The sequence below is a fragment of the Equus przewalskii genome, chromosome 1 (assembly GCF_037783145.1).
Source record: "Equus przewalskii isolate Varuska chromosome 1, EquPr2, whole genome shotgun sequence".
NCBI lineage: Eukaryota > Metazoa > Chordata > Mammalia > Perissodactyla > Equidae > Equus > Equus przewalskii.
The window spans coordinates 30,420,427-30,445,297 of NC_091831.1; the positions used below are offsets into that span (position 1 = coordinate 30,420,427).

General features: G+C 36.0%; 1 protein-coding gene across 3 annotated transcripts in view; it reads left to right on the plus strand.

Annotated features, from left to right (window-relative positions):
* Positions 1–24,871, plus strand: part of HPSE2 (heparanase 2 (inactive)) — a 607,678-nt gene that overhangs the window by 50,682 nt on the left and 532,125 nt on the right. For all 3 annotated transcript variants that reach the window (XR_011522679.1, XM_070559517.1, XM_070559521.1), the window contains exon 3: positions 12,562–12,723. Coding sequence is in view for 2 of the 3 variants with exons in the window: in XM_070559517.1 (XP_070415618.1) it covers positions 12,562–12,723 (162 nt within the window). In the remaining variant the exon portion in view is untranslated. The remainder of the gene's footprint in view (positions 1–12,561; positions 12,724–24,871) is intronic.

Here is a 24,871-nt window from a genome sequence, read left to right on the forward strand (position 1 = left end):
CTCATACATTGCTGGTGAGAATGCAAATTAGTACAGCCACTCTAGGAAAGAGTTTGGCACTTTCCTATGAAGCTAAATGTACATTTATCATATGACTCTGTAGTCTCGTTCCTTGGAATTTACCCAAGTCAGTTGACAACTTATGTTCACAGAAAATCCTGTATGTGAATGTTTATAGAAGCTTTATTCATTGCCAAAAACTGGAAACAACACAGATTTCCTTCAGTGGGTGAGTGGGTAAACAAACTATGGTACATCCATTCAATGAAACACTATTCAGCAATAAAGAGGAATGAACTATTGATTCACAACAATGTGGATGAATCCTAAATGCATTTTGCTAAGTGAATGAAGCCATGTCCCAAAGGCCACATATTGTATCATTCCATTGATATGACTTTCTGAAAAAGACAAAGCTATAGGGGAAAATCCCCAAACCAAAAAATAGCAGGTCAGTGTTTGGCCTGGGGTGAGAATGGAGGGAGGGATGGATAATGAAGAAGTAGTATGAGGGAGTTTCTTGAGTGATCAAGATGTTTTGAGTAGTAATATGCTAGTTGATACTTGATTCTATGCAATTGTAAAAACTCATAGAGTGAATACCACAAAGAGTGAATTTTACTGTCTTCAAATTTAAAAAAATCAACTGGATTGTTGGGTAAACCAAAAATGGAATGTAAATTTTACAAATGAATCTTAACTGTATTCCAGTGAATGACACAACCACACTGAAGGCTTGGAGAAGAAAGGAGCTGACCTAAGCAGCTTTATTTTGACTGGATATTGTAAGGCTAATGAAAAAAGAACTGAACAAAAATGCTATACTGTAGTTGGTAAATTTCTTTCTCATAGGATTAACAATTCTGAAACTGCATGTATACTACTGCTGAACAAGCAGGTAAATATATTGTTGTTGATGACAAGCAGGTTTCTCACTGTCAGAGAAAGAAATTACAAATAAGCAAATGGGAATGCTAGAATGAACCCTTTGGTATTAGATTGGAGTTGGATTCATAAATATGAACTAATATGTGAAAAGACACGCAGATAGGTACAGAAATAAATATACAAGTACAGGGTGTATATGTATCAGTTACTATATACATACACATTTCCTAGCTCTGCCTACTAAGAGGGCCTAGAAATTGTCAACTTAAAAGGCAAATTTGTCTGTTATTTTACCCCAGAATGAGTTTATTTGGGAATAGCCAAAAGACTTGCAATTCAGGATGTGCGTGTTATGGCAAATCATAGGAAAATCCAGAAAACAGAGGAGAGCAGCTTGCTTTTATAGAGAAAAAGGGCAAGTAGGGAGGGGCTGTTGTAAGTGAAGGTCCGTTAGGGGATAGTAACAGTTCAGGACGGCAGAGGGTCCTCGTTGGCTGAGCTGCAGTGTTTCTCACTGGCTGGGCTGTTGCCCGGTGGGGAGAGAAGGCTTCCTTCAGTAGTAAAGTAGTTTTACTTCCTGTGGAAGACGCAAGAGTATGTCTCTTCCTATTTGGAGTAATTGATTATGTATGCTAGGGCATGAGAACACCTCTTACAGGCCTTCCTGACTCCAGTTTAGTTGATGTTTCTCTTACTCGTTTCACAAAGTGGTCACATGCCTGTAGCAGTGAGCACATGTTGTGCCCAGATCTTGATTTTAAAATACCATTCTCCAACAAAAGGAACCAGGGCTCCCTGGAGAAGTGTATGATTCCAGGACTGGGGGAGGAAAAATGCAAGATAATCTTGGAACATTTGTGATATTAGGAAGTAAGGAAATGCTTTAAAAAAAAATGATGGGAGTATGTCAATAAGACAAAGAAGCTGACCTGGAAAAGCTCTCAATGGCCAAAGCTGGAACAACTTATGCAATAAAATAAATAAATATGATGACTTAAAGAATGAAATAAATGTTTACAAGTCCATGCTGATATAAACAATGGTTGAATAAATAAATGGACAAAGGGCATCTCTTCCTTAAAGAAGAATTCCAATTAGTAAATGTAGAAGGAATGAGAAAACAGAAAATTACCATTAGAATATCAGAATAATTATTACTATAGGCAAGATCCACTGATGAATGCTAAAATTAATGGGTAGAAGTTTACAGAAAAATGCAGTATTACATAGCCTCAAAGTGGCTTCTGCAAAATATTCATTAATTACAAAGGCAAAATACTAACTTCACAGTGGAGAAATGTGTCAGAAACAACCTTAACCAAGGGATCAAGGTTAACATCATCATTAATAAGACCTGAGAATACCTTTGTGGTGTCCCTCTCCCAAATCGGTAACTTATTCCAACTATGAAAAAACTTCAGCCAACACAAATTGAGGGACAATCTACTTGAACCTGATTGGTATCTGACCAGCACTGTTCAAACGTGTCAAAGTCATGAAAGACAAGGAAAGACTGAGGGACTGTCACAGTTTAGAGGAGATTAAGGAGACATGGAAACTAATGCAGTGTGGAATTCTGGATCAGGTTCTGGACTACAAACAGGGTACTAATAGAGAAACTTGTGAAATCTAATAAAGTCTGAGGATTAGTTAATAGTATTTGTACCAATGTTGATTTCTTAGTTTTTATAATTGTCCCTTGGCTGTAGAGAATGTGTACTAATAATATATCTGTTTAATGTTTATAATAAAAGCATATATGCACATACATACATACATAGAGCTATATATTACTTGTAGGATTTAGAATGGTGGTTATCTTTCTGAGGGTGGAGAGGGGACAGAGAATGTCATTGTAGAGAGGTAAGCAGAGGGCTTCAAGTATTTCTGAACTATTTTATTTCTTTAAACAAATCTAGAGCAAATATGTCAAAATGTTATGAAAGGGTAGAGCTGAGTGAGGGTACGTGAGTGTGGGTGGATATTCTTTGCACATTTCTCTGTTTGAAACATTTTAAATGAAGCCAATATAAAAAGGAAGGATTTTTTTCTAAAAGTGATATGCTGAATGCCTAGGATAGCCATGAGTCTGGATTTGTAGATGCTGGCCTGCACAATTTTACTTATCCAGATATAAGTTACATAGTATTAATTGGAATTGAAAGAAGGAGGCAACTCTAAGGGACATTTTGAAGCCAAAGTTGATAAACTTGGTGACTTGAAGGGAAAGGGAGAGAAAAAGAGGAATAAAAGAGACAGGCATCAGAGATTAAGGCAATGTGTGGTTGACTAAATCAGCGAAATAAAGGACAATCCAGTTGAAGGGAGGAGAGGTTAGGTGATGAGTACTTTGGCTTGGGGCTATAGGCTCTTAGGACAGATGCGCTTCTAGGTCTGTGAACCTCTTTCAAGGGTCTGTGGAGTGGTCCAGATCCTTCTTTTCTTGTGGCTGTTGGAGCACCTGCATTGAAGCCAGGAGGGAAGGGAGTGGCTCTAGTCTCATCCTTGGTCAGTTTGAGGACAGGCAAAGCATTCTCTCAGACCTGTACCTCATTCTTCTGGAGCTGATACTGCAATCGCAGTATACAAAATTATATCAAAGTTGTCATATCTAATCTCATATAATCTACAGAGAAAACCAAACATAGAATATGTAACAATGGCATTGCAGTCTCAAAATTTTAAGGGGATTCATTCATATTTTGTTTTAATTTTTGAGAAGCTCTGTATTTCTGGTTATTTTTATATATTTTTATTACTTTAAAGAATTTCTGATTGTGGTAAAATGCACATAACAAAACTTATCATCTTAACCATATTTAAGTGTATGATTAAATGGTATTAAGTACATTCACATTGTTGTGCAACAATTACCATCATCCATTTTCAGAACTCTTTTATCTTGCAAAACTGTACCTCTGTACCCATTAAAAAATAACTTGCCATTTTCTTTTCTTCCCTGCCCCATGGCAACCACAATTCTACTTTCTATCTCTATAAATTTGACCACCTTAGGTACCTCACACAAATGGAATCATGTAGTATTTGTCTTTTTTGTGACTGAATTATTTCACTTAGTGTAATGTCCTCAAGGTTCATCCATGTTGTAGCATGTGTCAGAGTTTCCTTCCTTTTAAGGTTGAATGATATTCCATTGTATGTATATACCACATTTTGTTTATTTATCCATTGAGGGACACGTTGGTTGCTTTTACCTTTTGGTTGTTGTGAATAATGCTTCTGTGAACATTGTATTATTTTTGTTACTTTTTAACAATTTTTTGAGCTATAATTTCCATGCCATAAAATTCACCCATTATAAGTATATAATTTCTGTGAATATAGAGTTGTACAACCAACATCACAATCCAATTTTAGAACATTCTCGTGCCTGTTTGCCATCAATCCTTGCTCCCGTACCAGCCTCAGGAAACCACTGACAGCTTTCTGTCTCTATCAGTTTGATTGCCTTTTCTAGAAATTTTAATAAATGGAGTCATACAATGAACAGTCTTTTCATGTCCAGCTTTTATGTTGTTGAGGTTATCCAGGTCTAGCATTTATTGGTAGTTTGTTTCCTTTTTTTTGCTGAGTAGTAGTCTGTTGTATGGATTGACCACATTTTGTTTATCCATTTACCAGTTTATGAACATTTGGGTTGTTTCCAGTTTTGGCTGTTATGCACAATACCACTCTGAGTATTCAAGTACAAGTCTTCGTGTGAACATATGCTTTCATTTCTCTTAGGTAGATTCCTAGGAGTGGATTTGTTGGGTCATACAGTAAGTTTCTGTTTATCTTTTTAAGAAACTGCTAAAGTGTTTTCCCAAGTAGCTGTACCATTTTACATTTTCACTAGCAACGTATGAGGCTCCTGTTTCTCTACATCCTTGCTAATACTTGGTATTGTCAATCTTTTGGATTGTAGCCATTCTAGTGGGCATAGCACCTCATTGTGGTTTTAGTTTGCAATTGACTAATGACTAATGATGTGCATCTTTTCATGTATGTGTAAGCTTTCGTATATCTTCCTTTGTGAAATGTCTATTCAGATATTTTGCCCATTTTTTAATTGGGTTGTTTGTCTTTTTATTAAGTTGTAAAAGTTTTCTTTTATTATATATATGATTTTCAAATATTTTCTCTCAGTCTATGGCTTGTCTTTTCATTTTCTTGTTTTCTTTTGAGGAAGATTAGCCCTGAGCTAACTGCTACCAATCCTCCTCTTTTTGCTGAGGAAGACTGGCCCTGAGCTAACATTTGTGCCCATCTTCCTCTACTTTATATGTGGGACGCCTACCACAGCATGGCTTGTCAAGTAGTGCCATGTCCGTACCCAGGATCCGAACCGGCGAACCCCAGGCCACCGAAGTGGAACGTGCACACTTAACTGCTGCGCCACCAGGCTGGCCCCGGGAACAGTTTCTTAGTCTTTCCTTGACTTTCATGGCCTTGACAATTTTGAAGATTACAGGACAGTTATTTTGTAGAAGTTCTCTTAATGTGGGTTTGTCAGACATTTCTTTGTGGTTAGATTAGGCTCTGTCCCATAAATTTTGATATCTTGTATTTCCATTTTCATTCAGTTCAAATCATTTTCTAATTTCCTAATTTCCCTTGTAATTTCTTTGACCCATAGGTTATTTAGAAGTGTGTTGTTTAGTTTCTTAATATTTGGGGATTTTCTAGAGATCTTTCTGTTATGGATTCTTAATTTAATTCTAGTTGTCAGAGAACATACTTTGACTTAAATTTTTTTTTAAGTTTATGAGATTTATTTTATGGCCTAGCATAGGACTGTTCTGGTTGTGTTTCATGTGTGCTTGGAAAGTATGTGTATTCTGCTTATGTTCGGTGTTTTCTATAAATGTCAGTAGGTCGAGTTGGTAGATAGTATTTTTCACATCTTCAATACTTTCACGGACTTTCTGTCTAGTTCCATCAAATATTGAGTGAGGTATTGAAATCTCCAACTTTAATTGTTGAATTCCACTTTCAGTTTAGTCAGATTTTGCTTCATGTATTTTTGAACTCACTTGTTAGGTGCATATACATTTATAGTTGTTATATCTTCCTGATTTATTCACCTTTTCATTACCGTGAATTGTCCCTGTTTGTCTCTAGTAATATTTCTTGTCTTAAAAAAGATTTTGTCTATGATGAATATAGTCATGTCTGCTCTCTTATGGTTATTGTTTTCATGATATATCTTTTTCCATTCTCTTATTTTCTACCTCTTTGTGTCTTTAAATCTAAAATGTGTCTCTTTTCAACAACATATGTTTGGATCTTGCTTTTTTAAACTCAATCTGACTATCTGTATCTTTGATTAGAGCTTTTAGTCCATTTGGATTTAATGCAGTTATTGATATGGTTGAATTTATCTGCCATTTTGATGTTTTCCATATTTCTTATAGTTATTGCCATCTTTCTGTTAAACAAATTTTTTAGATTCTTTTTTAGATTACTTATTTAATTTCCCTTCTGATTTTTATGTTGTATTATTTTCAGTTATTTTCTTAGTGGTTGCTCCAGGGATTACACTATGCTTCTTAACTTATGACAGTCAAATTTAGGTTAAGACTAACTTCATTTTGATAAATTATAGCAACTGTACTCCAATACAGCTCATTTGCATATTCCCTCTAGTGTGCTAATTTTGGTCTAAGTATTTATGTTATAACTATAGCATATTTTCCTTTTCATATAATCTTATGTATTTAAAAAAGTATAAAACATCTTTTATATTTACATACATATTTATCATTTCTGATATGTTTCATTTCTTTCTGTGTATTTGAATTACTATCTTGGATCTTTTTCTTTCAGCCTGAAGGACTTCCTTTTGTATTTCTTATATTGCAGATATGCTAGCAGCAAATTTAGTCTTTTTTAATATAGAAATTTCTTTATTTTGCCTTCATTTTTGAATGATAGCTTTGCTGTATATAGAATTCTTGGTTATCTGAATTTTTTTTTTTGGTGCTGAACATGTCATTGCATTGCTTTCTGGCCTTCGTTGTTCTGGATTAGAAGTCAACCATTAATTATATTGCTGGTACCCTTTACCAGATGAGTATTTTTCCTCTTGCTTTTAAGATAGTCTTTTTATCTTGATCTTTCAACAGTTTTACTATGTGTTTAGGTGTAGATCTCTTTGTAATGATCCTACTTGGAATTTGTTGCTCTTCTTGGATCCATGGATTAATGATTTTATGATTAAATCAAATTTGGCATGTTTTTGACCATAATTTTTTCAAATAATTTTCTGCCTTTTCTCTCTTTCTCTTCTCCTTCTGAGATTCCCATTACCCATCTGTTGTATTGTTTCATTTTATTCCATAAATCTCTGAGGCTGTGCTCATTTTTCCTTGATCTTTCTTTTCTCTGTTTTTCAAGTTAGGTCATTTCTGTACATCTGTCTTCATATTCTTTAATTTTTTCTCCTCCCCTTTCTGATCTGCTGTTAAGCCTTTCTAGTGCATTTTTCGTTTCAGTTACTGTAGTTTTCAACTCAAAAATATCCGTTTGGTTGTTTTTTTAAAGAAAAGTTTCTGTTTATTTCAGTCTCCTATTTATTGAGTCATTGTCAAGTTTTTCTTTAATTATTTAAACATGATTTATTTTATTATTATTTTTTTTGGTGAGGGAGATTGTCCCTGAACTAACATCTGTGCCAATCTTCCTCTATTTTGTATGTGGGACACCACCACAGCATGGCTTAGTGAGCAGTGTGTAGGTCCATGTCCAGGATCTGAACTGGCAAGCCCTGGGCCACCAAAGCAGAGTATGCATACCTAACCACTACATCACCAGGCCTACTCCCTTTTAAGTTTTTAAAACATATTTATAATCTCTGCTTTGAAGTCTTTGGCTTCTGGGATCACATATATTTAGTTCTGTTGACTACTTTTTTTCTTGATATGGGTCACACTTTCCTGTTTTTTGCATGACTTGTAATTTTTTGTTGGAAACTGGACATTGTAGTTATATTGTAGCCAATCTGTAATCTTATTTTTTCCCCGTGAGAATTGTTGTTGTTTTTACTTTTTAAAAAATAAATTACTTGGACTTAATTTTTCTATCTTGTGCTGTCACTGATATTTCTTCTCAGTTTTTAAAATTATTTAAGAAACTTTTTTAGCTTGGCTTCCTAAAGTTTACCTCTGAGTCTTCACAGCTTAGTGATCAGCCAATGATTGTTCAGAATGTGTATTTCAAATTCTTTGAGTCATTAAGGCTTCTACACTCTGCTGGTAGATTTCTGTGAGGATTGGTAGGAATATTTAGTTTTGCGGCAGTTTTTAAGTCTGCCTTGCCTTTTACTTTCCTCACAGCCTCTTGGGTGTCCCCTGTGTTTGTGTACAGTCTCCCGGTTAGCCAGTTTTGTGTGAAGAACTTTTCCTATATTGAGTTTCCCCTGCATGTGCACATAGCCTCCTAGTCAGCCAAGGATATGTGGAAAACTTACATAGCTCATTTTTATGTCTTTGAAAATTCTAGGACTCCCTATTAAAATTTTTGGCTGGTCTGCCAGTCTGCTGCTTGCCCCAACCAGAACTGCAACCTTAGGCTAGCGGAACTGTGGGTTACTAATGGTTGAAGCATGGAGAAAGACATGTAGCAGAAAGAAGAAAGAACAAAAATACAAACACTGCCATGCTCATGTGTCCAGAAATAATGATGGGCAATGACTTGACATCAGGGTATCAACTTTGGTACGAGATGTTCTCTCGCTTGGTACCTCCCTCAGGGTATGTGTTGGGTCTTTTGGCATCCTTGAACTATATATCAGGGTAAAGATCATAGGGGAGGTGAGGAGTTGACATACGGATAGCTTGATATTTGGAACCACTTTGATCATTTAACAACCAAGAATATCAGCAAGGAGGGGAGTGCTAGTAGGGAAAGAGTAGAGATTTAGAGATCATCCACACCATCAACTTCTCAGTTTGGTAGACCAGGAAAAAACTGAAGCACAAGGATGTTAAGTTTTTAGTCTATGGTTTCGTGGTTATTTGGTAAATTAGTTGAAATTCATATCTAAGTCTTCTGGCTTTGAGTCTTTATTCTTTCTCTTATGGCTGGCAAAGAACACAAGAAAAGTATATGTTTTTGTAGAGCCATAAAATTCTTGAGTTAAAAATGACCTAAAGGAATAATAATATCCTTTAATAATAACTTTCTGATATTATTATAATTATTATTAGCAACCACTGAAACAACCAGCACTTGTTAAATGCCTAATATGTCCCTATCACTGTGTAAGCTCATCACAAATATGCTATTAAGTTTTCTCATTTTTAAAAATTAGGGAAGGCATTAAGAGCTTTAGTGATTTGTCCAAGAGATGTCATATAGTAAGTAGTAGAGCGGGGATCTGAACTTGTATCTGTTTGGATTCAAAACCTGTGCCTTTAACTATCTGTTATATTATAGGTGATACAGCCTAACCCTATACCTGGCAGGTTTTAAAGCCTATACTGGAATCATTTATTGTGTATGTGTCACCCAGTCTGTGCTGGAATACCTCCAGGACTGGAAAATTCACTCCATCCTCAAGTAGCTCTTTTCCTTATTTGATAGCTTCTGGTAGTTTTCTCATGTTGAACTAAATGATATGTCTTTTGGTTATTCCCATAATGTTTGGCTTTCTGGATTTACACAGAATAAGTCAGTTATCTCTTCTGTATGAAAGCAAGTCTTTAGTTTTTTCTTTGCTAGGTTCAACACTTTCAATATTGTCAACTATTTAAAAAAATAAAAATTATTTCCTATCTTTATACTTTTCCTTGGATGCACTCTAGACAGTTAGTATCCTGCTGAGACTGTTGCAGCTGGAAATAAATGTAATACCACAGGTTGGATACTAATAACAAAAATAATAATAGCTACCCTTTATGGAGCTCTTATTATGTGGCATGCATAGTGCTAGTACTTTACATATCTTTTTTTTGGGGGGAAGATTAGCCCTGAGGTAACATCTGCTGCCAATCCTCCTCCTTTTGCTGAGGAACACTGGCCGTGAGCTAACATCCGTGCCCATCTTCCTCTACTTTATATGTGAGATGCCTGCCACAGCGTGGCCTGACAAGCAGTCATACTTTTTGCACCCGGGATCTGAACTGGCGAACCCTGGGCCGCCAAAGTGGAACATGTGAACTTAACCGCTGCGCCACTGGGCTGGCCCCTACATATCTTCACGATAACAAGAGATGAAGAAATTGAGGCTTAGAGAGGCTATGTGAACTTGAGCACGTCACTTAAGGTTTGTGGACCTCATATATACAATAGAGATAATAATTTTATTTTCTCAAAGATTGGCACCTAAGTTAACAACTGTTGCCAATCTTATTTTTTTTTTCTTCTGCTTTTTCTCACCAAATCCCCCCAGGACATAGTTATATATTTTAGTTGTGGGTGCTTCTAGTTGTGGCATGTGGAACGCCACCTCACCATGGCCTCACCAGCGGTGCTGTGTTCATGCCGAGGATCCGAAGCAGCAAAATCCTGGACCACCGAAGCAGAGCGTGTGAACTTAACCACTCGGTCACGGGGCTGGCCCCCAATATTTTTTTTTTTATCATTTGGCATTAGAAAAACAGATTAGGATTTCAAAAATAGGTAACTATTAATGGCTTTTGCAAATGATGCATTTGTCTCACATAAGAAATCAAGAGATGGGCAGTCTAGCACAAGTGTGGTAGCTGTGGTAGCTCAGTAAAGACATTGGGGACTAAGGCTCTTTCCATCTTTCTCTTCACTATCCTTAGAGTGTAGTAATACTTTGCCCTTTTGCTTCTTGACTCATTGTCACAAAATGGCTACTATACCTCCAGGCCTCATATTTATGTTTCAGGCATGAAGAATAGGAAGGACTAAAAGACTGAAGGAAAAAACTTTCTCTTAGTGAGGCTTTGTCTTTTAATTTGACAGGGGAAATCCCCCTAGGGGATGGCCTGTAGCTCATTGGCCAGATACATGTTACATGGCTACCCCTTGCTTCAAGGAATGCTGGGAAATTGAATATTTTAGCTTGTCAGTCAGTAGAGGAAGGCAAAGGAGAAGGGATTGTGTTTAGGGTTTGGGTCAGCTAGTCAACAATGTCTGCTGTATGCTTTGAGAGGATTGTTGGAAAAATTCAATGATACAGTGTAATTTAAAAGTTTTTTATAGAGTGTAATTTAAATAAATGTAAACTATTTATTATTCCTCTTGCCTTCTAGTGGATGGTCTTAAAAACTAGAGTGTATCCTTGAATTAATTTATTCTAATTTTGTATTGAAGCATCAGAAAATTTATGAGATTAGTTAGCTACTTGTGTTAAATGAGTTCACTTTATTGCCCACATTCTAGAAATTGGTATAAATATGTTTAGGCATAAATACTGCGTTATTTCCAAGCAGCTCCCCTGTTTTCATTAAGAATAAGTGAGGGCCATTTCCATATCTGGCTGGTCTTTGTGTACTATACATCCTAACCCTCATTGTTATGGGTTTGTATGTATATCTGGGCTTTTCTTTTAGGGCTCCATTGATGGATTTGAAAGTTATCTGTCTAGAATGTTACACTCTTCATGTCACATACCCTATTTTCTCCTAGGTGTCATTGAGCATTGCTTAAAGAGCCAAATCTTTCCTATTGGTACCATCAACAGGGGCATTAGTTTTTCCCTTCCAAAGCCATTGGTGTCAACAGTAGCAGAGCAGTCATATTTTAGTATTTTCTCCTAAAATTTTTCAGTTTGCTATGTAAAACTTGGAAGTTTCTAGAATTGTTATCCTAATTGCTGCTGATAGTATCCTGTTTTTATATATAATCAGCTGAATTGTGTTTTAATTTGTAAAAATAAACAAATAATTTCAGGACATGAAAGCTCCTTGCTAACTGGGGAGCATTCTAGATGAACGTGTTTTTTTTTTTGAGGAAGATTGTTTTCTGGAGAATACATTTCGCTGAGTGAAAATTATACTACAATATAAAAAGCAGTCTATCACTCAAATAATTAGGAAAGAGGCAGATCTGCAAAGTGACTCTAACTCTACTCTTGGTGTCTTCAGTGATCCACAAAATACTTCTAGATTGAAGGAGAGATTACTGAATCAGAATGTATCCAGAGGTACATGAAAAATACCAGGAGAAATTCTAAGCAGCTAACCTACAGAATGGCAGCCCCAATTTGAGCTGAATGGGCTGCCTGGGTGGTAACTTTGAAAATAGGCCAAGTATCCTGAATACACATGCTGGAGCTATCACCTGGTCCTATAGCCTGAAGTAGAGGAAATGACTTTCAGAGTCACTGGTATTCAGACAAAGGTGTATTATTTTTCCCCATGGAGAATGGTAAAAGATGTTAAGAAAAGGCCCTAGGAAGTAAATGAGTCCTGGAAGTGAGCTAAGAAGGGGAATAGAGGAATGAGAATCTTAAATGAGGTCAGAGAAAGCTAAGGAACAGAAATCTCCAAAGAATTTGGAAATGATCAGAGGAAATTGCAAGATGTATCATGGAGTTGGAGACCCTTCAGGTTTATTACTTCTGAATCTCTTCATTCCGATGAAAATGTTGGTAGTTTATAAATTCTGTCATTTTGGGTGAAACAAGACTTTGATGTGTGTATGGTTTTTTGTTTTGTTTTTGTTTTTGCTGCCTGCCTTCTTTTTTTCTTTCTGTAGACATTGTTCGAAGTGATGTTGCCTTGGATAAACAGAAAGGCTGCAAGATTGCCCAGCACCCTGATGTTATGCTGGAGCTCCAACGGGAGAAGGCAGCTCAGATGCATCTGGTTCTTCTAAAGGAGCAATTCTCCAATACTTATAGTAATCTCATATTAACAGGTAAGGCTATTGGAATTGGCTGAAATCGTGGAGCACCATAGATTGATGGCCTTCATCAGTTAGCATCTTGATGCTTGGAAGACACTAGAGTAGGATCCAGATGAGCCTACATCTGTCTGTCTCCACCCATTATATCTCTTTTTTAATTGTGGTGGCTCTTGTCTTCCTGTAAAATATTTCTTGTAGTTTGCAGATGTATTTTGGCTTGAGGTTATGGGTGATTCAGCATGTGTGTTCTCAGAAGATGGAACCTATGAAAACTGAAGGAAGCCTTATAAAAATATGACTTTTTAGATATGTTCCAGTAGATTTGAAAGAATTACTAAATTTGGTGTCTAAGAAGCAGCTATTTTTTCTTTCTGCGTATGTCCTTTCTGTGAACCCAGTGAATATAAAGATGAAATGTAAAAGAGATAATGATCCACAGGCAGAGCTGAGAATGTTCTATTCCTGGTGGAGTTTGAAAATATCTGGGGAATTTTATTTTCTTTTTAAGAGCAAAGAGGCTATGCAACTGAGTCATACTCCCTTACATCCTTGGTTCTAGGAGGGAAGTGAATGTGTGTCAGAGCTCCAAGGAGAAACAACTTTTTGCAGGGCTGCCTGCAAACTTTGCTGGTAAAAAGCATGTGAGTTGCATGCCTTTGTCAAGCTTTGGAAAAGATTCTAATAGACTCTAATGTGAGAATCATGAAGGACTTGAGATGAACTAGGAGGAGCAGTGCAAGTTACCTCCGTTTTCTTGAGGGCATGCAAAGCAGACCTGCATTATGTTGATCCAAATAAACTTTAACAAATCAAAAGTGTTTGTTTACCCTTGTTTATGATTATTTAAAAAATAAAAAGATTGACTATCTGACAGGCTATGAACATCTCACACACAGTTTGGTAAACTCCAAGTGAGGAAAATTTTAACTTTTTTACGGGCCTCCTGGTATCTCAGCAGGAATTGCTGAGTGGCAACTAGATTGTTTTGCTTTTGAAAAAGCATAAGACTCCTCCAACTTTTCATCTTGTACCTGGTAGAAAACCCAACAGAATGAGATGAAAGCCAGATTTAAATGTGGCTTTGGTGAGCAGAGAAGAGGATTATGAATTTCATAAGTATAGGCCCTATTTTTTGCTCTTTGATATGTCATTAGGAGGCAAAACTTAAAAGTAATTTTTGGCCAATTATGTATGCATGTATTTCCCTAAACTGGTTAGTGAAACTATGTTTAAGTTTAGATATTTGGGAAGAACATAGATTTTTCTCCAAATTTCTTCAGTCTACCTCAAATGTACATGTATTTAGCATTTTTCAATTCAGTTATTGGAAATGAAATATTTTTATTTCATCCTTATTCTAATATTTTTAGGCACATATTAAAGAGGTCAGACCCCATGTTCTTTAATGTGGCATAGAAAGGGCTTAGGGTAATTCTAACCCTAAACTGTGGATCCAGAGTGTGGCTTGAAGGCATATTATCTTTGAAAACACAAGTGTTCTGTTGAGTTCAATGGAATCTTTTCTAATTCTCAGTAACATAATCCCTTTGGATGTTTATCCGCAGTTCAAACTGTTGGAATCAACATTGTCAACTTTTACCCTGACAACTTGCTTACTTTCCACTAAACAAACTTACTCGAGAGAAGAGCCTCTTTCCTGCTCTCACTTCTCCCAAGCTGCTTCAAAGAGTCCTCAGGCATTTTCCACATTTTTCACCCAAATGCCTGTGCAGAGGTGGTACCTTGCCGCAGACAGAGCATTTGGTGTGCCTGGGTGTGTTTATATGAAAGTTCAAAAGGTTTTGTTTCCAGGTGTTGGGAAGAGATGGAGTCATTTCAATTTAGCACCAATGGTAAAACTATTTTAATGTCCTTTAACTAAGTCTTTGATTTTACACAGTGTGGTTTTCTAATTGTTATGAAGTTTAATCCTTGATTTCTTGTATAAATTTTGAGAACATGGTCTCCAGACAGCTAAACATAATATTTAAACATAACTAAACTAACTTTTGTAAATATTTCCCTTTTCGGTGATGAATGTATATTGGTAAGGAGGGTGAGGTTGAAGGGGCAGAGACCTCTCAAATGAAGTGACTTTCTTTACCAACATTTTCAGAACACCTACTCTAGGATTTCTGTTTGGTGATGTTCCACTTATTTTATATAACTATGGCATAATGTTTGAAATATCTGCAATGAAAGTATTTATGTGGGAACAGGATGAGGAAATTGGGCCTTCAAAATCTCAGAAAGAGATCACTTTTGCATACCTCTGCCCCCGCCTCAGCTCTTCTCCCCAGTTCATGTATATGGGTAGCAGTGTATTATATTTGTTTCCTGGCCTTGGACACCTAAGTTCACAGTATAGGAAAAAAATTTATAAAGTGACTGAAAAATCAGTATAGTAAGAAATTTGTAAAGTGATTGAAATGTTAGATGGTTAAAAGCATGTTAAAAATGATGGTTGTTGCCCTCCACCTCACAGGCAAGCCCTCATTCTTAGATGTTCCATCTTTAGCTGATGTGTCTGTCAGCCTTGAGGTAAGAGGCATGCCTTCATGTTATGTATTCCAGCTCATGATCTCTCTTAAACAGCCACCCCTCAGATGAGGGCAAATGATATTTTAGCTTTGAGCGTCTTCTGAACATTTAATAAAAGGAAACAACTCTACAGTCCTTAGTGACAACCCAGTTAATAGAAACTAATAATTCTTTAATGCATATATCTTATTGAAATATTCTCGTTATATCATATTTTTAGAAAAGTGGATTGTGGTTTTGCATGGTATTAAACATGTCTTAATGTTTTCATTTGAATGATTTACATAGTATTAGAAATAATGTTAGCCTCACCTAATCTAGAGGGTTTTTGAAGTAAATTCTAACGTTATGGGAAGGTGATGGAGAAATTCCGGTAGAACATCAGTGATAGAACTATTTTACATGGTGGTGAGTCGTACACTGCGCTTTTCACACTAACTCACCAACATGTGCATGTTTGCTTGTTCTGCAGCTTCTTGAGTCTAAGTGTGCTAACGTAACTGTGTATGTTACTTAAGGCATGATAAATGAGAGGGAGAGTTGGATAGGATCGTTTAAGAAAGAACAGGGATCATGTCTTCCATTTCTTTGTGCTCATGATTCTTAATGTAATAATGCTCTATAAATGTTCTGCTGTGTATATAATAAATGAATTTACTTGAAGACTACTTTTTAAGGGATAATTTTGACATCTATTAAGTAACTTTTATAGGTTCAGATTCAGTTATTTGTCTCCCCTCACCTTGCCACCTCCCTCCCTTTTTGAGGTGTAAATTGAACTTTTGTGGCAGATCCCTGTACTATAATCAAATGAAAGACAGAAAACAAAAGTTAACAGTCAGCCTTAAGGGACGATACATTTTCTAGGATTTTGTTTAGAACATAAACTCCTGGAGGGCAAGGAATATCATGTTTGTGTAGCATTCTGCATAGTATCTAGAACATAGTGAATGATCCTGAAATGAGGTCGGATTTTAAAAAACTTATTTGTGCTGCGAAGTCATCTAGTCAACCCTCTGTAACCAGGCAGCCTGAACCATTGCCACTATAAATGGATGGCGTTACTCAAGATGCTTTCCATTATGCCTTTATGAGGACCCTTGTCATGTTATTGGTTGCCACTTTTGGTTTTGTACCTCTTTTTTCAGTCATTAGATTCCAAAGCGAACTGGGATTCCTGTAGTTAGCTTCACTGTGCTACTGGGGCAAATGAATTGAGCAAAAGAGGCTCCTACTTCCCTGTTGTGGCTTGTTCCTCTAAATTCAATTGAGCAAAAGGGCTCGGATCAGTGAAAGGAGAACTGTTTTGTCAGTCCTACAAACCATTAGTGCTTAAAGGACTATTTCAAGGTCTTTAAAATTATTTGCATTATATTCTATAGTATTGAATACAACATACTTTAACCATTTCCCTATTAATTTACATTAATTTATATACATATTGATGCATTTATTTCTGTAGAATAGATTTCTCAAAGTGCGATGTCTGGATCAAAAGATATGTATTTTTAAATTTTATAAATTGAGGTTTAATGAGGTATAATTTACACACAGGAAAAATAAATTTTGGCAAATGTACATTCTATAGAGTCATATAACCACCACCGCCATCAAGATATAGAAGATTTCTGTCACCCTAAAAAGTTCTCTTGTTTCCCTTTGTAGTCAATTTCCTATCCCTTCCTCCACTCCTTAAATGTCATATAAATGGAATAATAAAGTGGTTGTGTGTGTCTGATTTCTTTCACTTAGCATAATATTTTTGAGATTCATTCATCTCGTTGCATACATCAGCATTTAGTTCCTTTTTATTGCTGGGTAATATTTCATGTTAGGAATATCCTACAATTTGTTTATCCATTCGTCTGTTGAAGGACATTTGGTTTGTCTCTAGTTTTTGGTGATTATGAATAAAGCTACTATATATGATTGTTCTCAGATTTTTGTGTTAACATATGGTTTCATTTCTCTCAGATAGATGCCTTGGAGTGAGATTGCTTGATTTTGTGGTGTTTGTTTTAACTTTAAAAGAAACTGTTGTACTATTTTTCCAAAGTGGCCGTACTATCTTGCATTCCACCAACAGTGTATGTGAGTTCTAGTTCCTCCACATCCTTGTCAACAATTAATATTGTCTGTCTTTTAAGTTTTAGCGAATAAGCAGTGGTATCTCGTGGTTTTAATTTGCAATTCACCTTATGACTAATGATATTGAGCATCTCTTCATATGCTTATTTGCCATCTATATATTTTTGTTGATGAAGTGTCTGTTCAAGCATTTTGTCCATTTTTGAAAAGTAATGAGTTTTCTTTTCTTACTATTGAGTTTTTAAGAGTTCTGTATATATTTTGGGCTACAAGTCCTTTATCAGACATGTGATTTGCAAATATTTTTTCCTCTGTGACTTGTCTTTTTATTTTCTCAACAGTTTCTTTCAAAGAGGAGAAACTTAATTTTGATGAAGTCCAATTTATGAAGTTTTTCTTTTATGGTTTGCATTTAAAATTTTAATGCATCTTGCCAGATAATTTTCAGAAAAGATTGTAGCAATTCCCATTCCCACTAGCAGTGTATGAGAGCAATTATTTCCTAGCATTTTCATTAGCACTGGGTATTAGTGCTCTTTTCAGTCTAACAGGTGAGAACTATTATCTCACTGTTGCAATATGTATAGCTAGGATGAGTATGTTTTCACATATTCATTAGTGGTTTGCCTTTTCTGTTTTGTGAATTACCTGTTCATATTCTTTGACTTTTGAAACGATTGGGTGTTGATCTGTTTCTCATCAGTTTGTAAGTACTCTTTGTGAATTAGGATTGTTAATCCTTTGTTATATGGATTGCAAACCATTTTCCTCCTTGGATATCATTTATTTGTCAACTCTGTTTTTAATTTAGAGTTTTAGTCTTTTACTGTGACTGGAACTTTTGATTATATACAGTATGGTATAAGTATATAATATTGTTTTCTTCCAAGTAGCCAGCCAACTTTTTATACATTATTTTTAAAATAAAATATTCTTTTACCACTGAAATGAAACATCATGTATGTTATATATTATACTCCCACACATATTTTTACCTATTTCTGAACTCTATTTTCTGCTCTTTATTTCTGTGCCAAAGCTATACTGTTTTGATATCTAATAAGGCATACTAACCACTCCTTCGTTTTTCTTTTCTGAGGTTTTCATGGCTATTTTCATATAATTGCTTCTGAAATGAGCTTCTCATTTTCTCCAGTTCGGGAAAATTCATCACTGGATTATGATTGGAATTGCATTCAATTTATATCCTAATTTGGGAAGGATTTATATTTTTCTGATATTGTCTTCCACTTAAGAACATGCTATATCTCTTTACTTGTTCAATTCTTGTTTTATGTTGTTTGATAATATTTTATAATTTTTTCCTATAGCTTTCTTGTTAAATTTATTTTTTAATATTTTATACTTTTGCTGATGTTGAGGGTGAACTTCTTTCTAACTTATTTCCAGTGTAGAGAGAAGCTATTGATCAAAGACAAAGATAGATTCATCCCTTTTCTAAATTTTTACCAATTATTTTTCTTTTAATTTCTAAAAACTTTCCAAACAATATTGAAAAATAGTGGTGCTTTTCACATGATTTTAGTGAAAATGACTTTACTGTTTTACGTGCATAAACATCTGAATATTTATCTACTAAAACCAATAGCTTTAAAATCAAAAAATATTTTTTGACTTTATTATTTGTGATTATAATAGAGATAAAAATATTTTGATTAATGTTCTTCTAGACATCTCTCTATCCATATACATATGTGTATACATAAGTCATAAACATGTAGGAAACACATAATACATAATTTTATACAAACCAAGTAATAAAACACATGCCTGTTATTTTGTAACATCCTTTTTGTTAACAATATTTTGTGGACATCTTTCTAATCAAAGAATATACGTTCATATTCTTTTTAATGGCTATGTTAGAATCTCATTATATGGGTATATTGTAATTATTTAACTGATATTATTTGTCTATTGATAGACATCTTGCTTGTCTCTAATTCTTCATGATTGTAAACAATGTTGTGATGAACATCATTGCATATATATCTTTGTACAATTCCTGAAAGTATGAGTGCTGTGTGAAAGGAATTACACATTTAAAATTTAGATGCATTTAGTAAGTGGACTTCCAGAAAGGTCATGCCAGCTTATACTTAACACGAACAATGTGTGAAAGAACTCGGTCATCTTGTCTCTTGCTAATGCTGATTATTTTCCAGTTTTATCTATGTTAGTGTAATGAACCATAATTGATAAGGCATTGTTGCTTTTAATTACATTTCATTGATTACTAGTTAGGTTAATGATCTTTCTATAGTTTTTGCCACTTTTATTTCTTCTGTGAATTTTCCATTTCTTTAGCCCACTTTTTAATTGGGTTATTGGTCAATTTCTTATTGAATTATAAGATCTTTTTATATTTTAGGGATAGTAATCTTTTGTCATGTATATTACCAAAAAAAAAAGTCTTCTTGGGCTTTTTAAATTTGTTTTTGTTGTATGTATAGTTTAGTAGTCTTTTCATTTTGTTTTTCTTTTCTCTCTCTGTTCTCACTCCTGTCAGGCTAGCAGTCTGGGAATTGTCTCTATCCTGCCCTTGATATGCCTCATCCAGAACCAGGTTTGTAGTGATGTTTGCTTCTACTCTGTGGTGATATTTGGGGTGTTGTACATCCAGTCCCTGGGCCACATGGCTTGCCTGAGTTCTAAGTGTTCTGTGGCCCCTCTCACTCTTCTCTGCCACTTCCTGTCATCTGCTGCCTCTGGGAGCAGGCCACAGTGCTTTTTTCTTTTTCCATTTAGTGAGTCTGGCTCTGGTCCTCCATTTCTCCCAGGTCACTTTTTTTTTTTCTTTTTAAGATTTTATTTTTCCTTTTTCTCCCCAAAGCCCCCTGGTACATAGTTACATATTTTTAGTTATGGGTCCTTCTAGTTGTGGCATGTGGGACGCCGCCTCAGCATGACATGATGAGTGGTGCCATGTATGCACCCAGGATCTGAACTGGCAAAACCCTGGGCCACTGAAGCGGAACACATGAACTTAACCACTCGGCCATGGGGCCGGCTCCCCAGGTCACTTTTTATCTGCATTATCTCTTAGCAGTCAACCTACTGGCTGCCACTGTGGCAATGATGAGGTTGACAGGTTTGAAGCAGGGACTACTTTAGATATGGCAGTCAGGGAAGACCTCTCTTAGCGGAGACTTTCCAGCTGTGTAATCAATTGTAAGTATGTTCTAAGCCTCAGTGTCCCCATCATTAATAGATGGGTAATAATATGTGCATTACTTTTCTCTTGGAGTTATTTTTGGGAATCATCGTCTCAGAGTGTGTCAAAGCTAGAGGAAAAATGTCTGTTCTTGTATTTGAATAATAAGATAATAAGTGTGAAAATACTTCATAAATGGTAAGAGATCTGTTTCGTCTCTTTATAAATGAAGGAATCATAGCGGTCCCTTGGTGCAGGAATACGCAAGTGGTTGGGCAGCTTTCAATTCCACTTAGTGCATTGATTCAGTGTGTGAGTTTTGGAATCGGACACTCTGAGTTTGACTCTAGAACAGCCACTTACCAGCACTCTTATCTTGGGCAAGTTTTTTAATTCTCTCTCTCTTTTTTTTTTTCTGCCTGTGATTATCTTTATTAAAGGCAATGAAGTGTCAGTTAACACAATGAAAAAGTACACAAGGGCAGCTGTAAAAAAATTATATTTTTCTACTGAATTTGTGAGTTTTTGTGTTTTGTTTTTTCAGAACATTTTGATTTCTAGCTAGCTTTAGCATAGCCTGATGTTGAAATTACTTCTCTGATAACCAGTTGAGGACAGTGGAATATCTAAGAGCTTAGAATATGTAAGGTGTCTCTGTTTCCCTCCCTACCTAACCAAGCCTCTAACCAGAAGTGGGTGGCCTGCAGAACCTTCCTGATCCCCACCACATAATTAGCATTTCCTGGTAAATAAAGGATAGGTTATATTCTCTTTTTAGCTTTAGTTTCCTCAGGTTAAAATGGTGATTGTATCTTACCTACCTCAGAGAATGTTTGAGGATTAAATGAGGTTATGTACACAATGCTTTTAGCACAGTGCCTGGCACACACTAAGTATTCAATATATGTTAGCTTTATTATTCTGATTAATCTTACTATGCTTTCAAATGTAAATATTACTCTTGGGTACCTCGGTTTCTTTTCCAGTACTGACATCTGTCTGCTTTTAAAACCTCAGTTGACACACTATGGTAGGATAAAACCAATCGGAAGCACTTTTGAGCTCTCCTGTGAACGTGTGGTAACTTTATGATAAATCTCCCTGCCACTCTGAACCTTGGATTTCTATTATCTAGGATGCGTGTAAGGATTAGTAAAATAAAGCACAAAGAGTCACTTAGTCCCCTGGAAAATAAAAGTCTGAAAATGTGTCATGTGGGAAACATTGTTCCTAATTTTCTGGGAAAGCATGTTGAGCTCCTTGAAGGCATGATATTAACTAGATGAATATGAGTTGGTAATAGAATTCTTCCTGATTACCCTAAGATGAAGTTCTGAGACACTCTTTGTTGTTGGTGCTGTCAAGTCAATTCTGACTCCCAGTGACCGTGTGTACAGCGGAGAGTAACCCTGCTCAGTCTTATTATACCTCCTTCTCATCTTCTGGCACTATATCAGACAATGGCTGCTAGTCGTAGGATTTTCATGGCCAAATTTTTCCGAAGTGGGTGGCCAGGTCCTTTTTCCTAGTCTGTCTTAGTCTGGAGGCTCTACTGAAACCTGTCCACCATGGGTTACCCTACTGGCATTTGAAGTATCAGTGGCATAGCTTTCAGCATCAGAGTGACATGTAGCTGCCACAGTATGACAACTGACAGACAGGTGGTGTGGTTCCCTGACTGGAAAATGAACCCGGGCTGCAGCGATGAGAGCACTGAATCTTAACCACTAGACCATCAGAGCTGAGGCTGAGCAGAACAGAAATTGGATGGTATTTTACATATTTAGAATTACCCTAATGCTGTTATCAGCACAATGAAATGTCTGCGTAAAAGTCAGTGGCTATACACAAGTGCACGGTCATGAGGTTAGATAACACAAGACTAGAAGTTTGCCTTTACTTCAACTGCTGTATGGTTTTAAGTATGAAGATATACTCTGTTGCTTGTAAGTCCTCTTACAAACCATCATGTAAGTGAAAATTTTTTTTTCTTTTTGGTGAGGAAGAGTGGCCCTGAGCTAACATCTGTTGCCAGTCTTCCTCTTTTTTGCTTGAGGAAGATTGTTGCTGAGCTAACATCTGTGCCAGCCTTCCTCTGTGTTATGTGGGATGCTGCCACAGTGTGGCTTGATGTGCGGTCCTAGGTCTACACCTGGCATCCAAACCCAGAAACCCCGGGCCGCTGAAGCAGAGTGTGCAAATTTAACCATTAGGCCACTGGGCTGGCCCAAGAATATTTTTTTTTATAAATTAAATTTCTTATTATTAGACTCAACAGACATAAAATTACATTTCAGTAAATATGATTAAAAAAACAAATGAGAGTAAAGGATATAATTACAAAAACTGTACATTTTGTGCATTAAAACATATTATTGGCAATTAATATAATCATTAAAAGATATTTTTGAAAAAGTGCTTATGTTATGCTTCTCTCAAAATTAGATTTAGTTCATATCCTCTGCCTGTATTTTGATCAGGTTGTTTGGGTATCTTTTGTTGAGTTGTGTGAGTTCTTTATATATTTTGGAGATCAACCCCTTGTCTGATAAATGATTTGAAAATATTTTCTCCCAGTGGTGGGTTGTCTTTTTGTTTTGTTCATGGTTTCCTTTGCTTTGCAGAAGCTTTTTAGTCTAATGTAATCCCATTTGTTAATTTTTTCTTTTGTTTCCCTTGCCAGAGTAGACATGGTATTCAAAAAGATGTTGCTAAGACCAATGTCAAAGAGTGTACTGACTATATTTTCTTCTAGGAGTTTTGTGGTTTCAGGTCTTACATTCAAATCTTTAATCCATTTTGAGTTAATTTTTTCCAAAGAAGATATACAGATGTCCAACAGACACATGAAATGATGTTCAACATCACTAATTATTAGGGGAATGCAAATCAAAACTACAAAGAGATATCACCTTACACCTGTCAGAACGGCTGTAATTAACAAGACAAAAAACAGCAACTGTTGGAGAGGATGTGGAGAAAAGGGAATGCTCATACACTGCTGGTGGGAATGCAAACTGGTGCAGCCGCTATGGAAAACAGTATGGAGAGTTCTCAAAAAATTAAAAATAGAAATACCATACAATTCAGCTATCCCACTAGTGATCCAAGATCCAAAGAACTTGAAATCAGTGATCCAAGGAGATTTATGCACTCCTATGTTCACTGCAGCATTATTCACAATAGCCAGGATGTGGAAGCAGCCCAAGTGCCCTTCTACACATGAATGAATAAAGAAGATATGGCCTATATATACAATAGAATACTACTCAGCCATAAAAAAAGACAAAATCGTCCCATTTGCAACAATATCTATGGACCTTGAGGGTATGATGTTAAGTGAAATAAGCCAGACAGAGAAAGACAAATACTGCATGATTTCACTCATGTATGAAAGATAGCAAATACATGGATAAAGAGAACAGATTAGTGGTTACCAGAGGAGAAGGGGGTTGGGGGATGGGTGAAAGGGATAAGGGGCACATATGTATGGTGATGGATAAAGATTAGACTACTAGGGGTGAGCAGGATGAAGTGTATTCAGAAGTTGATAAATAGTAATGTACACCTGAAATTACACAATGTTATAAACCATTATGATCTCAATAAAATTACTTGAAAAAAAATTAGACTTGGGAGCATTGACTGATTTCTCTTCTAAGTTGATGGAAGCTTTGTCTTTATGGATCACAGAGTGAGCTTCCTTATTTGCAGGAGTCTTTGTGTTAGGAGACCTGGAGAGATGATGATTACTTCTTGCTTTTCACTCGTACTCTATAAAAGATGATGTAGGAAGGAATCCTTTGAATTTATTTTAACTTTAGCTTTCCTGTTTTCTCACTATGCAAAGCAGTTTCACATAGGTTTCTTCATTTAGGCTGATGGCATCACATCAAAACATAATTGAAGAAAAACAATTTATTGGACAGTGAATTAAATGCAGACAACCTTCTGCAGGTCTGGTTGAACCCAGTGGTGGATTTTAGTGTATTTAGGTCAGTGATGGATCTCCAAGGTTCCAGGCAGGTGTGGGAGAGGGTGTATGGGCACTCCATGAGATGTGGGAGTTTTGTTAATGGTGTTACTCAGTCACATTGTCAGAAGATTAATAGTGTTGTACAGTTTTTATTCTGAGAATAAAGAATTTTCATAATTGGGAGGAATGGACAATGTTTCATCATTCATTAATTTTTCGTGTGTTTGAACATATTGCAGTTCACATGTGCCCATTTAAATGGATTTCGAAAAAAAACTGGATTAAATATAGTACTAATAATGCCAGCACAAAGGAACAAAAAGAAAATCACAAAGCCAAAAGTTTTTTGGGATGAAATCTTTGTCAGCCATGTAATGAAG